Raw genomic sequence first — 16,465 nt, 5'->3', positions numbered from 1 at the left:
TACATCTCTTAAAAAATAAAGACCTCTCTGGAATCACTGGAGACCTGTGTAGTGCTAAGAAACTCACCAAGCTAACTGCTTGGTTGGCAGCAGCATGTCTGGTCTTCTGAGGTCTTCCGCCTGTGCAGACACTGCTTTGCTGACTGAAGAGCTGACAGGTTTGTATTGTTGTGCTGGTGCTCTTTTTCACTGTCCTTGTTTTAGAGTTTAGGGGTCTTGTGTTACTCTAAACTTTCTGTGTATAGCTCACCTCAGCTGAATGCAGCACAGAACTGCGTTAATACTGGAGGGGAGGTGGTGTTGGAGATGAGCTTACAGAACAGTCGGGTGCCTCAGCCTGTTTGAATTCAATGAGTTCTGTAGCTAATGCTATGGCAAATAATGGAACGGTTTGTTATGAAAATGGAGAACTGAATATGACCTTTTCTATCAAGATAAAAATAAATTTCCACTGAAGACCATGGCATTTGAAAGTGCATCATAATTGATCCTGCCTTTGGACTTGTGTTCAGAAGAACTGGCTTTCTGGCATGCGTACAAGGTACTTGGTCTCCCTATCAGGAGATCCCTTAGGAGTTACTTGTTAATGATCTCACGAGTAAGCTTCAGAAAAACACAGCAGAGTTCCTATTCTTTACTGGATTAGTGGGGATAATGCTAGTCTGTACGTCCAAGATGAAGACAGCATCACGTGTTTAGGGACTTACTGGATTTGTTGAAAGCAAATTGTTTATCTCAAGATTCTGAAGGCTTAGGAGATTTTAGAATGTCATCGTGATTTTTCACTTGCGGTGGTAGGGTTTTTGATGCACTGACTTTTTAAAGTTAGTCTTTTCTGTTGTGTAGAACAGGCTAGCTGCTGACAGTGCTTTTGTTTAGCTCCAGAAGGACAGATGAGTTTATACGCAACTGTTGGCCTATGTGGTGTCATCTGTATGGGTTTTTCATTGCTCTTGCTTATATTCTGAATAACAAAAGCCTTCTAAAGATGGCAAATGATCTGGTCCCATCCAGGTTGCTATGCTTTAGCTTCTGGAGATGGTAGTTATGTAGTGACAATAACTTGAGTATCGGGAAATTGTTATGATGTATAATGCTTTGGCTAAACCTGCCACCTTGTCAGTAGATCCCATGCTAGGGTGTGTTGTGACTTTTATGTCAGCGTTAAATGACAGAACCCTTTATGAAGTACTGTTCAGACTTCAATACTGTGCTCAAGGACCTGCATTGGTAAACTTGAAAGTGCAGACAACAGGACAAGAAATTTGATGGTCTCACCTTTTCAGTAGCTAGAACTTGGGGACTATACTTCCACTGTAAACTATCTGTGGAGGGTCAACAACCTTGTATCTTAGTTTTCCTATCCTGAGGGCATCAACTAGTATACTGTGCTAAACACTAAGAGTTTAGAGGAGCAGATACTGAGTAAGACTGAATGCCACTCAACATCCAGTGAGGTGCTCCTAATGGTAGCTTTGCACTGCAACAAGTAGCTTGAGAAGTTCTGTCATCTCTTGTAGGGGATCACGAGTGTGTTCTGGAAGTAGAAAAGTGTAAAGCTACTTCGTCTTGCCTTAAACTAGGGGATGGATTATCTCACGGTTTCGCCAGTGGCTTTCTAAAACCTCTCTCGCTTATTTTCATACTGTCCAGCTCGCAGATGTTGGGAAGGGTAGGAGAAGAGAGGAATGAAGGAGATTTAACTATAATGCTACAGTCTCCAACCCTGTTAGAAGTTGCTAAGTTGTAAATATTTCTGACGTATTAAAATGTTCCTTTCCAATTTGTTTAGACTATGTAGCTGACATTTGTGCTATCTGTTTTTAAATACTGTTAAGAGCAAATGAGGCTTCTCCTTGACTGGTGTTCAGATACGATTATGAAACTCGACATGCGTTTGTTGGTGATTATTCTGGACAGATCACACTCCTGAAGCTTGAACAGAATACCTGCTCAGTTATCACAACACTCAAAGGGCATGAAGGTAAAGTAACTCTTCCTCTTAATTCACACTTAACCCAGATTATGGTACCTCTTTGTAAATCGGGATGAGACCTTGAGATGAATGTCTGACTCTTAAGGATAAGTATTGGGTAAGCAACTAGTGCAGGGTAGTTACCAAAATCTGTTCAAAGCTCTATGTATGACTGTCTCTTAAACAGCAGACACATTCTTGCTGAGGGGAAAACTTAGCCTTGTGAATACTGACGAGTATTTTTACTGTAGGTGAAAAATAAGAGATGCGTTCAGTTAAACACAAGTTATCCACTAGATGGCCACCTTTAAAAACTTTAGTCTCCGTACATTGACGAGAAAGGACCAGAATGCTACCTTTTTTTTTTCCCCCCCCCTTGTAGACCTTGTAGTACTATAACAACCCCTAAAGCAGCTTTAGCAACCCCCAGGGTAGATTCTAAAAAGGAATTTAATTCTTCCAAATGCAGACTCTGAGGTTCTGCTCAGTCTTTATAAAACTCTAGTTCAGTTTACTGAAACTACATTAAATGCAAGAAGTCTAGAGAGCATTTTAGAATCAAAACTGTCTGGTCAAAGGCAAATGTCTAATCTCATATATATGGCTGAAGTCTTTATGTCAGATGAAGAACCAAATATTCTATAACATGATGCGGAGCCACCGTCTGCTGTAATAAGTAAGGCAAGAATGTAAATCACAGAAGAATGTGTAATTTAATAATATACTGAAAAAGATAAAACAAGACTTAATGACTCTTCCCATGTGATACTAGTAATGTTCAAATCAGCTGATGTGTTAGTGTTTGCGTAGGAAGGAATTACTGGGCCATAAATCTCTGACCCACTGGAAAAGGCTGCCTTGTTTAATAGCTGTGGGTACAGAGTAGCCTTTGTTAAAGCTGGGTAGACTCCTGATTTACGGATGACTGTAGAATGATAAAGCTGGCTTTGAATAAGGGAGACAAATTGAGATTTTTCAAATGATAAATTCCTCTTCTGCTTCCAAGCAGAATTTCAGATTGTTTCAGTTAAGAGCAAAATAATTCTTTTGGTCCTTGAGACTTCTTTACCTCTCTGTGCGTTTGCACTAGTCTATGTTAAAACGCAACTCCTTGATAGATATTATTGTTTGTCTGAAACCAGTACGTCTCGACATGGCACTATCTGTTGTGTTGTGGTGGGCTTCCAAGCAGTGGTGACAGCACTGCTGTCCACAGAGCACACGGCTTTGGCTTATATGTTATTTCCCTAAGGGGATTGTGATCCTCAAGACAAGAACTGACCTGGTATAGATGTTGATTAAATTTGAGAAGCAAAAACCATGTTTTCTTCAGTCAGTGTAGTAGTAGCTCCTTCATCTTTTTTTTTTTTTTTTTTTTTTAAAGCACAACACATTCTGTGTAACTTTTTTCCTCCACGGTATTTGCATAATATTCTCAAGGCCTGGTAACTCTAAACTTCAATGGCATTGAGTTCTTCTCTGAATGCAGCTGTGTTTGCCAGACTTCAAAAGTCTGACTTCATCTTGTTTCCTTTCTAGCTCTTGCCTAAATATGACTTGCAGTTTGAATGCTTTTAAGACTTGTCCTTCAATAGTCACGCTTCTAAAATTCTCCATGTGTAGTAACCTGCTCTGTGCAATACTGAGATAATATTCAAACTGCCTTTTATGGTGCAGATGATCACTGCTGTCTTGGAAACAACTACACCCAAATGGGTCGGTCTGAAAACGGCTTAGCCCTAAAGGAGGCAAGAAAAATCTCTTGCTCCAGAGCGTTGGAGAGGACTGATTTGGGACATAACTACGATTCCTATTGCTTTCAGACTGATAAGGCTTTTGATGACAACTGAGCAGTGGAAGGATGCTCTAAAGGGAAGGATGTCTGTAAGGGAATAAAATATTCCTGCAATCTCAACTATAGGCAGCATGAGTTACAAAATTACTTCTTTAGTCTCCTGTTTACATTACCGTGCATACTGGTTTAGTATAAGGCTGGTACAGACAGCTGACTTGGTTCTTTCCATTTCTGGCTAACGAGGTACACAGCCAGTATGGGATTTCTGAAATCTAGTGTTGTAATTTAGTTCTTAGTGGCCAGATTTGTTAACAGCAGTGAAACTGTCATTTAGTTTCTTATTCCAACTGTTTTGTAAATGATTATGTAAGGGAGTTGGTTTACCTGTGAACAGTGTGTGCTGTCCTGCAACAACTGACCAAGCACCTTACTCTGTTGCAGACAATAGTGTCTGCTTGGCAAGTTTTAGTACTTTTTATCTTCCAAAGGTCGCATAGTGGCCTGCCTCTTAACAACTACCTAAATACAAGGAGCAGAAAGTTAGTAACTCCAGCTTTCTGGCTTATTCTTTGCATCCAACTGTTGTCTTGGGGATGTTTTGTTCTGTTGTCAAATGCTCGTGGCTTGTGTAGCTGAGCTGTATCTTGCTGTTGCATGCTGTCCTTTGGGCTTTCCATATCTCTCACTGTAGATAAAAGAGTACCTCGGGTTTCACTTTAGCCCAGAAGAGCATCATCGTGTCGGGGAGTGACTCCCTTAGATCTAACTGCAGAATGTTCTTTTCTAGGAAGTATCACTTCCCTGTGGTGGGATCCTGTTCAACGGCTGCTCTTCTCAGGTGCCTCTGACCACAGCATTATCATGTGGGATATTGGTGGAAGGAAGGGGCGAACGCTGCTGCTCCAGGGACATCAGTATGTAGTGGTGTCTTATTTTTCCTATGTGTTGTGTAATGGATGCAGAGTCCCAAGAAGACTAAATAGCTTGGCAAGATATTTGAATCTTTGTGAATAATGGAAAAAATAACTTCTTTCAGAACTCTGAAGACTTTTAGGGGAAGGAAGGATAATCAGGACTAGAAAAAGCTTACTGATAAATTTTTTTATTTTTTTTTTGCTCATGTTTGATACTTCTGAACCATGGGTAACAAGACTATAACATAAAAGTAGGTTCTAGAAAGATGTGGGTGAAAATCATAAATCATCTTGCTTGCACTTTTGTGTAAAAGTTGCATGCTTCTATATTGTAGATACTTCGCTGAGTTCCTGTGAGGGTGGGGCTGGATACTTAAGCACGTTCATGTACCTTTGTAGAATAAGCCTCAGTGTGTTCCTGTTCTGTATCTCTATCAGTGAGGTGATAAGCTAATTGGCTAAATTACAGGGATGTGGCTCTAGACTTCAGAAAACCATGTCGCATCTCCACTGCTCTGTGGTTAGGTAGTTAGTTGTCTGGTTTTAATCAACTGTTTTTAGAGAGACACAAGGCTAGCTGCCATTTTTAAATCTAGGGCCTTAATTCAGTCTGACAGGCAGCTTGCCTCTGAAGAGATATTCTACTTAGAAATGCAGTGTGAGTAGAGATCTTGTTTCTATTTAAAGTTGTATTTGTATAGTGCATTCTCCTCTTTTCTAATTCCATAAACACCTCCATCCACCTTCGATCAAGATTGATAGCCTTTGCCCTAGAACTCTTGTTGAATCTTGAGGATTTAGTTTTATGGGTAAAGAACTAATAGTGCTTTTAGTACTAGGTTAGTACTAGAGTAATAGGTTATAAAAATGTAACTGAAGTCAGTGACTGGAGGACATTATACTGCTGTTACTTCTGCATCATGTGTCCTGGTGAGGACTTATAACACCGATGTTTGAAAAGAAACTAACACACTTCGCATCAAACTTATATTGAATGGGAAGTTAAGTTCTTCTAAGAAGCAGAATGGCTTTTTTTAATTCAACTTAGATGTTGAAAAGTAGTCTAATACCATTGATATCCTTTGTCTAATTTCTTAGGGTGGACATATTTTGTCACGACTACTTAGGATTAAACTGTTTTATTGGTAAATGCATGCTTTGCTTTATAGCTACAGACTTACTGTGACTTGTTAGAAAAAGTGGAAGCTCCACCTGCTATCTAGCGATGTCCTGAAACACGTTTCTATTCATTTGTCCAATTGTCTCTGTTTTGATAACTGGCTCTCCTTGGCAATACCGAAGGGTGTTTGACGCACACTGTGAACCAGTTGACACTCACTGTCAGTGCATACGGACAGCAAATGTTAACATGGAACTGTACCTCTGGTCAAGCCTGTAGGAACACTGTTGTAGGCAACATCCTGATGCTAGGGTAGTGCTTAAGTGACAGCATCTGTTTACTCATCTTCATAACTTTAATTAGTAGACTTAGCAAAGTGTTTGGAAGTCAGTTTTGGCTTCCTAGGTAGCTTTACAAGGATGAATTGTGGTTTGCTTGGAAACTAAGCTTTGTTTAAATACCTATGGGTAAATAGCGTGTACTTTGTTTACAGTGACAAGGTGCAGGCTATCTGTTACATCCAGCTGACTCGGCAGCTGGTATCTTGTTCAGCCGATGGGGGAATTGCTGTTTGGAACATGGATATCAGCCGAGAAGAGGTAAGATCATGGCCTAGGTCAAAGTGTTCTGCAGGCTGTTTTCTTCTTATTGCCTGAAACTTTAAGGCTGAATGATATTATTGAAATCTACTCTGTTCTAGTGGCTGTCTGTACTGCATTGTAGCAGGTGGATTTCCAGGACGGAAGTGCAGGACAGGCTTGGTACTGCTTAGAGTCTTATCTCAATGAGATGTATTAAGTGGAACGGCTACAGTCCTCACTGCCGGAACATTCTAAAGCAGGCAAGCCTTTCCAACATAGAAACTAATGGACTGTGCTTCTGCAGTCTTGAAGTGAACTCTCAACTGGTGTCAAAGCAGTTGAAGAAGTGACATGCTGCTTTTGAGATGCAATTCAGAATGTAGAGATTCAGTCCCCAACCAATATTTTTTTAAAGACCTCAGTACACAGCACCTTAGCCTCCCATCCATATTCTTTCTGCGTCAGTTCCTATCCATCATGGGAGCTGAAAACTTCTATGTTGCTACTATCTTTGGTTAAACCATAATTCCAGGAATTAGTTTTGGTTGTCCCATAAAGCAGTATTTAAGAGTCAGCCTTCCTTGCCCTGTTGCGTTTCCCTAAATGCAAGTGTCGTGTTTAAGAACTAATTTCTGACATGCATTGAGCTGTCATCTTAAACCCACTGAATGCTGCAGGTGACTCCTAACATTTTCAGCATGATGATCTCTCTTCAAAATGTCTGTGATATTATGAATCTTTGTAGTTGCAAGAAATTGACTTATAATACAGCTGGGAAATCAAGATGTAGCTGTTTCTTTTCTGGATCGGCATACAATAACTAAGGGATCTTCTGAATAATAGACAGTTTCAATACGATTAAAATAATACGGTTAACTTAAAACAGCCGTGCTATATCAGAACTCATTGGAAAAACCTAATCAAGCTCAATGCAAAAGCAAAGAACCTGAATGTTTGAAGAATGATGAATTACTGCCTCTGAAACGTTAGCTAGCAAGTCATGTCATACGGCATCTTCAAATATGCACATAAGACTGGAAGGCAGATGTTTTTGATTAAAAGGTTTAGTGACTCCACCAGCAGCCATACTATTGATCTTGGGCCGATCCAACTGTATGTTGGCAATACTGTCGGTAGCGTTGGCAGGATTTTACCTCCTATTTAATGCCTGAAATTAAGATTACAAGAATAGGAAAATATCCTGTTTCTCTGTTAAAGGGAGACTAAGTGGACTGTCTTCTCAAATATGCTATTAACTGAAAACTGCCAGTGTAAGTAACTGAAAGAAGCAATACGGAAGTTTTTCACTTGGAGAGACAACTTATTTCTTCTACTCTTCTTCTACTCTTCTCCCACTCTCCAAACTGGACTTTTTACTACCCTTTACAATATTTTTCAGTAGCATGGAGGAAAGAAGGGGATGCACTCAAGGTCGAGGGTGTAGGAACTGGGCATCTGGTACTAGCAAATATTGATGGTGAGATGGAGGTGCAACTGACAATACTGTTCTTTTATTGTTATCAACAGTGGATGTAAGCGATTTGAGAAGACAAGCCTCTTCATGGTTCCAATGTTCCTCCTGTTGGGTTTCAGGGAGCCTCTGATGTCAGATGTATAAAGTTATGTAGAACATACATGTTCCAATTCAAGCCTATGTACTGTGCCTCTCTTTCCATTCCTTACAAGGATGCTCAGTTGAAGTATCTGAGAGTGTTGAAATGTGTGAAAGCTCATTTGGCCTAATCCATTTGTGTCAGGAGAAATATGTGGGTAGGGGAAGGGATGCTTAATGGAGATGTGGGCAGGATGGAAAATACAGATGAGTTCTTGGTTATTTCAAGCTGCAGTCCTAGGGAAGCAGAAAAGATATTTACTTCAGAATTTACTTTTGGACTCCTTTTCCTGGAGGGAATAACTGCCTCAGTTTCTACAACTTGGATTATGCTAGCCCTTAAAAATCATCTAAGCAACCACAGCAGCAGACTTGGAATGCCTGCAGCAAGTTTAATAACTTAGACGTTTGAATTAGTTTTCTTATTAAGTCAGTAACATAACATGCTGCTGTGGGCTTAAAAAGTATATGAGGTGTTGGGGTAACAAATAACTGTCTTGGGTTTGGGTTTTTATGTATTAAACCTCCTATGTAGTGTACTGTAGGCAATCTATCGTTGTAATGTCCAGAACTGAGACAGACCGTCTTTCCAAGTAAAATTTTACTGTGGGTTCTTAAACATAACTTCCTTAGCTGTTGCATGAAGAAAAATTATTCTGATTACTTGCATCTCTTGCTCTTTTGTAGGCTCCTCAATGGCTAGAAAGTGATTCCTGTCAGAAGTGTGAACAACCTTTCTTCTGGAATATAAAGCAAATGTGGGACACAAAGACATTAGGGTTGAGACAGGTGAGGTCGCCAGTTTAAGTGCTTAGCTGTACTTCAGCAATTAAGCAAAATGCAAACAGAAAACCACTAAAACTGTTAGATCCTTTAAACAGTTGGCATTTTGTGGTGCTTTGAAGTGAGGGTTTATTGAGAGGTCACACGTTGTGGCAGTACTAAGATATTTCCAAATTGTATGGAAAGTGTTGCATCAAACTTCTGTCATAGGGCAAAGCAGGCTTTGCTGGGAGTGCTCTGTTGGGTTTCTCAGAATATATCTATACCCTGGAGCTGTGGACAGCTAAGCCTCAAGTGCTGTGTGAGGTGGCACACAGTGCCCCGTAACTGAGCAAATTGCAGCCTAAGAAGTTGAAGCAGTGATGGCCCTGCTCTTACTGGGCTGGAATTTGAAACTTTCCAGATAACTTTCTAGTTGGACAGGCACCAAGACACTCATCTGTTTCTGGCTTTCTTAGACTGTTATTTCATTGATTGCTTGTTCAACCCTCTTTTTCCCCTGCTCCCAGAAGGAGCTTGCAAAAGGAGAAGAGCATGGTCAGGGAGACTATTTAGGTAAACCTATTTATGGCCAAGAAGACTGTTCAGAACTCAGGAGTCCTTTGTCTTTGCTTGAAGTAACAGAAGGCTTCCTAACAGGTTGAAAACGAGAAGCTTTGTTGTTGGTCAGTGAACGCTCGACAAGGTGGTCAAGTGGTACAATATAATTATAATGATTCTTTTGTTTGTTTTCTTCTTCCTCCGTGAAGCATCATTGCAGAAAATGTGGGCAAGCAGTGTGTGGCAAGTGCAGTACCAAACGGTCAAGTTACCCAATCATGGGATTTGAGTTCCAGGTCCGCGTCTGTGATTCCTGTTTTGAGTCCATCAAGGATGAAGAGTGAGTATTAAGGAGTAATAAAGTAATGCTGCTGGCTTGCAGGAACACTTGTACTTGCTCCACATCCACACATGATGCTACACAAACGTACCAAGCTGACTCTCTGCTAATAGGCAACCTTTGCCTTGGGCACTCCAAGCATTACAATGGCAGAGATCCCTTAAGGGGCACTACGAGCTGATTTGGATCAGATGTGATATTACAACTTTTTCATCCACTGTTTCTTCTTTTCCATGAGCCTAGCTCTAGAGTTGAAACATTTGTCTCAAGATTTCTCTTCAGGCAAAGGCTATTGATTGTACTTAAAATGGGTAAATGGATGCCTGACAACGCGTCACAGCTGCCAGGATTTATCTGCATTAGTTTTCGTACACTTACGGAAAACTGTTTCTATGGGACTATTCCTCACAGCCTATTTTTGCCCATGCAAGCAAATCACGTTTAGCATTGTTTGTCTAATTAAACTCTTAGCAATGAAGGAACCCCCTTTTTATCTTGTTATGAACAGCACTTCACTGCTCACTGTCTTCTTGTCTCCTTGGACACCTGGAATGCTAGAGGACTAAAGTAATCAGATGCCAGTCTTGGGTGTGTCTGGGGTTTTTGTTTTGCTGTTGTTGTTTGTTGGTCTGTGGATTTTTTTCAGTTGTTGGGGTGGTTTGGGTTTTGTTGAAAAAGGGAGGTGCTGTGCCCTAGGTGACTCACTAGAGCCAGCAGGAAAAAAATGTGGCTGAGCTTGACTTCATAACCATGAGTAGAATTATTTACTAATGCAGTGTCGCACTTCTGCTCTAGTATTATTAACAGTCAGGCTGCAGAAGGCTGGGAAATGTCACACCTGTATAAATACACAAGCAATGCTGTAGCATGACTTGCTAATTTAATTCTGCCCCTTTTAATATGGCACTACAGTTCTCAGGGCTGATTCATCGGTACTTGAGCAACTTAATTTTTCTTAAGTTTATTTTGCACTGCTATAGCGATGCCATCAAGCTTGACCTGATGGCTGGCTTTCATTTGAATTATTCTCTTGCAGCCGTACATCCTTGGCAACCTTTCATGAAGGAAAACACAACATTTCACACATGTCCATGGACATCTCCAGAGGGCTAATGGTGACTTGTGGGAGCGACCGGATTGTGAAGGTATTCATGTTCCTCTTTCCTGCATATATTGGAGATATTTAATAGACAACTTATATTTGTATATACTTTTTTCCTTCTGACAATTGTTCTACAAAGATAACTGTTGTGGGGAACAAGAATTGTATTTTTTTGCAGACTGTTCTTCCTGCAGCTGAAAGAGGAAGTGTGCTGTAACTCTGCTGTATGGAGTCTAGCTGTCAGAGTTGTCGGTGTCCTCCAGACAAACAAAACAGACATCAGCAGTAGGAGAATCTGTCAGTGGCCCTAAAGATGCAGACATGATGAAATGTGCAGCCTTCCTTTACTCTGAGCTCCCAGGCTTCTTGGAGCATTGCCACCAAAAGCCCTGGTTATAACAGTGACGTGGAAATCAGACTGATGTAAAAATCTTGCTCTGCTTACACTACACTTCCTCCATGCCTGTCAGAACTGAGACTGTTCCAGTCTGTCCCTGTTTTTCTGTAAGCACATTTATAACAAACTGCATAGCACTTTAAAAACAGGCCTACAGACAACTACTAGAAGACTCTCTTGATCCAAAGATTGGCTTTTGGTTTGTAAGGGTTGCTATAAATCTTTGAGGTTTTCCTCAAGTATAGTTTAAACAGGATTTGTTACTTTGTATCCAGTGAGGTCTTTGTTTGCTTCTATGCCTTTTACAGAAATACTTCTTGGGACTTATTGTAATGCCATGTAATTCTCCATCATATTTTCTTCCAGATCTGGGACATGACGCCAGTAGTTGGTTGCAGCCTTGCAACTGGCTTTTCTTCGCGCTGATCCCATACCTGACAGGTTTATGCACCTTATGTACAGCAATATGCACCGAATGAATGGAATCCTTCTTAAGAATATTACTGCAAACACTGGTTGCTTGATTCTTCTCCTGCTGCTGTTCCAGGATGGACAGTCACCTTTGTAGAACGCAGCTTTTCTGTTGGGCTCACCAGGACTCTCCTTGGTGCGGAAGTGCGGTTTCACAGCCTCTTGGACTAACATAAAATGGCTTACCTACAATGTGACACCTTGATGGAAAGACCTGTTGTTTCTTGGTTTACATATGTAGTGTTAACAATGTGCTATCTCTGCTGATATATCTTGTACAGATACCTTGTAGCTAAACCATTATCGGAGTAAAACCAGTGTAGTAAATGCAATTTGTGCAAATAGTAAAATAACTTATTTTCTCTTCCAAAAAGAAGTTTGCAGAATCACTTTTGAGCAGTCTCTGTCTAAACTGCCTCCAAAAGGTATGTTGGTTATTCCTATGGAAGGAGGAGAAGCTTCAGAGTGGCAGGTAGCTTCTTTCAGATGAGATAGCAAGAGAACTTTTGATCACACAAGATTTCCTTTATTGGCTTTCTTGTAGTATTTGTCTTCAAGTTTGGTTATTAGTGAAATTACTTTTGTGGGACAAGTGTTTAAGTAGCTGGTGAGTCTTTGAACAATTCTAGGCTCTTTAAGTGGTGTTCAGCATAGCTAATAAACTTCTGTAGTTCTTACAAATCCATGCAGCCCAGCTACTCCATTCTAAAGACAGGCCATAGGTGCGTGCCATGTACTTTGAAAACTCTATAATGCTGTTAGAATGGGAAGCTAAGCGCATCTGCCTTGTTAAATGTAATGGCTGAGAAAAAATGGCCAGCTGGATTTTAGAGACTTTTTCCTGTGGAAAGGCTGATGTTTCTTTAATGGTAGGGAATCTGTCTCTGCTAAAAGTGCAGCATAAATTCAAATACTGCCTTGGTGTTGCTTGAAACAGATAAATACTGTGCAATAATTACTGAGGTACAGAACAGCTGCTGTTTTACCTGCACCTACGTCTGTTAATCCTAAGATATCTATATTGATCCCTTCCTATTTCAAAGCTGAGAACTATGAAGAAGAGCTGGGAGGCTTTTATGACTGTGTAGTTGGCGTATACAGGAAGTGACCACTGAGAGATTGTCAATAAATTGATCTGTCGCTTGTGAGAATTTCCTACATTTGAACATTGTAAGGAGAGCTGATTTTGAAACTTTGAAAACCAAACTAATATTTCACAGAGTTTAAGCTTGGAGCTATTTAGATTTTTCCAAAAACAGATACATTTGTAAGGACAAAACCTGTGGGTAGGTCAGCTGTCCCAGAATAGGTGATGATGGTGTGCAGCTATCAAAGGTAATGGGCTTCTTCTGGCAGAGGATTTAAGGGTTAGACTCTCTTTATTTTCAGCAACAATCGAGTGGTGCTATGAGTGTTAGTGAATTCAAGTCCTAGATGTGAAACTTGACACTAACAATCTGAGTTGGACCATGCTGTAGGCTGAAATAGATGGAGATCATGTTATACGTCATGATTCACCTGCATTTTAAGCCAAAAAGCTGATGGTCTCCACAGGGCATTAGAATCCAGAATATGTTAGTTACTGTTATTTTGGATCTGGCTTTGTCTGCCTTTCCACGGGCCTTCTCTGGAAGTTTTGTGAAGTCTCTTAATTTGCTAGGCTTATTGGGACACCGAAAAATACACAAAATCCCTCTTTTGTGGGTATCTTAAAACTGGTATTGCCTTCAATTTGGGATTTCGCAGTTGTCACACTGATATTATTCATCCCTTGCTACAAGCTGTATAGCTTGCTTTTTTTATGAAGTCTTATTTCTAAGCTGTTGAGAGAATATCAGCTTGTACTGGAAAGAAGTTGCAGCTTTCTGTTCTGAAGGCCTTCACCCTTGTAAACTAGGAAGGAAACTGAGGGGCTGAATGAGCTCTGATAATGCTCTGCATTCACTTTCAGACTTCTTCCTAGCTGGCTGTGGAAGAGAATGGAAGGCTTCTTTCTTGCAGCACGTAAAGCAGAACAGGAGTTACGTTGCTAGAACTGTTCCTACTGTGCTGTGGCAGGGTGACTCTAGGGTCATGAGTTAAGCTAAGAGATGGACATAGATGTGGGATGAATCGTGTATTTTCAAACCAGATGTTCTGAAATTTACACCAATGATACTGAGGTGTAACTCCTTCGCAGCTAGCACTCCTGAGCTTCAGCTTTTTTAGTTCTGACTAGTCAACGTGCCCTCAGCTCTCAGCATGCAGCTCCCCCTGCTCCCTGTGAATTGACAGCCAATCTCTGCTTCTTGACAGCCACTTACCTTACATTACTGTTTTGCCACTAGATAATATATTCTCTACTACATATTGTTAAACCTAAGGAATCTATTTTCTATACTTGATATACTTAAAGATAGTGTCAGTTCATATATAACACAACAGTTATGGCTGCTAAATCATTAGTCATTTAAGTATACTCTTGGTGTTGAATGAGTAATGCTTACAAACCACTAAAGAGGTAGTGGTTTTGTTTATAAACAACTGTTTTGAAGGCACATGCTCTCATGAAACTGAACATACTTTCAACTGTGTCAGCTCAAGTGTGCAATTACTGAGAAGGCTTGATTTGAAGCATTACTAATCTCGCTTGTATAACCTCCTTCGTTGGGCCAGGGAAGGGGAGCAAAGGGTACTAACATGTACTAATTCTTTACTCGTTGTATTTCTGTACCCTGCATAGTTAAGAGATTCTAGGTAAATCTTTCCTTTGCTCCTTCTTGTCTGTTTTTTAAACTTTGATTACATGTACAATAAAATATTTCTTGATATTCATTTAGTCTATTTGGATGATCCATCTTTTCTTCCGTTCAGTGAATGCACACACCCCCATCATGTTCTCTGGCTCCTCCTTTACACAGTCTGTGTCCAGTTCTAGGTTGGAGGAAGAGCTTGGTCAGATGTGTTGTATTGGAGCTGAATGAGCTGGAGGAGTTGGGTTACAGACCCATGATGAACCAGTGAGCTGAGGGACAGCTGTTGCTTGGTCTCAGCTAAAGAAGGATGTATAACCCTGTGCTCTGTCCTGCTTGCCAGCTCATACAGACCTCTGGTTCGTCTGGGTCCCCCTCAGATGTCTGCAAAGGTTCTTGCAACATAAAGTATCAGAGGATCAACTCCTTCCCTGAGATCCCTTAGACCTGAGGTATTATGCAAGTACTAATTTGTGCTGGATGGGATGAGCAGAGTTAACAGTATATGTACAGAGGACACAAACTGCAGCCACAGGAGGTAGTCACACCTGTCTAGTGATCTTTTCTCACAGAGGAAGGATGGGGACAAGATGAAAGCATCCTAATCCCTCTCAGTTACTCACAGCCTTCCCAGGCTGAAGTACTGCACTGGCTGGTTTTGTTAACACTTGGAATGCCTGAATGTTGTCCCATTAACACCTGGTGTAGCTCACTGCTCCCTCGAGTATTCAGGAGCAATGGAACCTGAAAGGGTTTCACAACCTCTTATGTGGTGGCACATAATACTGAATTTTTGGGGTTTTTTTGGTGTTTTTTTTTTAACAAGGCATCTCATTTTGATCAGCTTAAACCTCTCGCCTTTCCTAAGGCAAAATACCCCGGTTTTCACTTCCAACAAAAACTGACTGAAAGCAATGAAGCTGTTTACCTGTAGTCAGAAAAGCCTATTTAAACATCTGTGTAGACATCTTATAGAATGTTTTAAAAAAAAGGCATGTGAACTCTAGCTTAGGTAAGTTTGAAAGTGTGTGAGAACTGTAGATGGCGTCCTTGTGGTGAAAGCACTAAAATACATGTATTGGTTTTCTAAGTGAGAGCATGTAGTTGATCACTTCTCACATTTCTTATGTTGCAAACTTATATTTAAGTTTCGGGTAAGCTGTGTGGCAGGTCTTAGCGATGAGGTTTTTGGTGTGGTGTTGACTTTGCTCATTGGAGAGATTTAGAATGCGCTAGATGCAGGAAAGGGACAGGATGTTGATCAGATTTACTATATACTTCCTACAGATGAAAAGCTCTTTAAGGCTTTAGACAAAGTCCTCTGTTCTGAGTGACATGGCTACCAGTGAAATAACATGATCAAACTCTACAGAAAATGAATTTGCCAGCTTAGTACTTAAAACCACTTTTTTTTGTCATCAACTAATCATCTGTCAGTGAGTTGTAATGTGACCTTTGAAGGCTTTCACTGCTTCGCTGATGGGTATAAGGGAAGCCTTCTCAACAGCCTCTTAAGTGACTGCTACCAAATGATCCCACAAAGCTTTTTGCCCCTTTGGAGGAAGTAAGGACATGATCTCTATGTGCTGTGTGTGGTCTACTGAACTCTATTAATATCTAAAAGCTAATCGTTTAACAGATTCAAGGAGTGTTATTGGTTTTATCACTTTGCCAACAGAGGAAACTATTCAAATAATATCTGTAATAAAACCTACACAATTTCTTTTTCATAAAGCTAAATACTTTATCAAATAATAAATGGAAAGATGCAGGATCATTAAAAACTTTGCTTGTGTAGCATGAGTGTTTTTTCCCACCAACATACAGCAGCTCAGAGTTGCCTTAACTAATTGCCCTCCAACTTGGGTAGCCAGAGTCTTTTACTAGTTTTACTGTATAATGTGTGCTCACATAGAGAAACTGAGACTTACTTTGACTTACTCCCGATGTGTAATACTGTTTTGGGTGGGATTGACTGGCTTATCTGCAGGATATTTGGTACACCCATTCCTAAATTGCTTTCTGTCACAAAGATTTCATGGGTTGCCAAGTGTTATAACTGAGTTACTAGGTAAGTCCTGTCAATTTGGTTTACAGAGGCCC

The 16,465-nt window shown here is 40.4% G+C and overlaps 1 protein-coding gene across 1 annotated transcript in view; it reads left to right on the top strand.

The window, feature by feature from the left end:
- Positions 1-14,431, top strand: part of WDFY1 (WD repeat and FYVE domain containing 1) — a 28,647-nt gene extending 14,216 nt beyond the window's left edge. Inside the window, exons 6-12 of the mRNA XM_054074723.1 lie at positions 1,872-1,984; positions 4,558-4,684; positions 6,298-6,403; positions 8,685-8,786; positions 9,530-9,660; positions 10,697-10,805; positions 11,526-14,431. Of these exons, the coding sequence (XP_053930698.1) occupies positions 1,872-1,984; positions 4,558-4,684; positions 6,298-6,403; positions 8,685-8,786; positions 9,530-9,660; positions 10,697-10,805; positions 11,526-11,585 (748 nt within the window). The 3' untranslated portion in view covers positions 11,586-14,431. The remainder of the gene's footprint in view (positions 1-1,871; positions 1,985-4,557; positions 4,685-6,297; positions 6,404-8,684; positions 8,787-9,529; positions 9,661-10,696; positions 10,806-11,525) is intronic.
- Positions 14,432-16,465: the final 2,034 nt, after the last annotated feature.

This window comes from Cuculus canorus, chromosome 9, assembly GCF_017976375.1.
Source record: "Cuculus canorus isolate bCucCan1 chromosome 9, bCucCan1.pri, whole genome shotgun sequence".
In the NCBI taxonomy this organism is placed as follows: Eukaryota; Metazoa; Chordata; class Aves; order Cuculiformes; family Cuculidae; genus Cuculus; species Cuculus canorus.
This window is presented reverse-complemented; position numbering and strand designations above follow the sequence as displayed.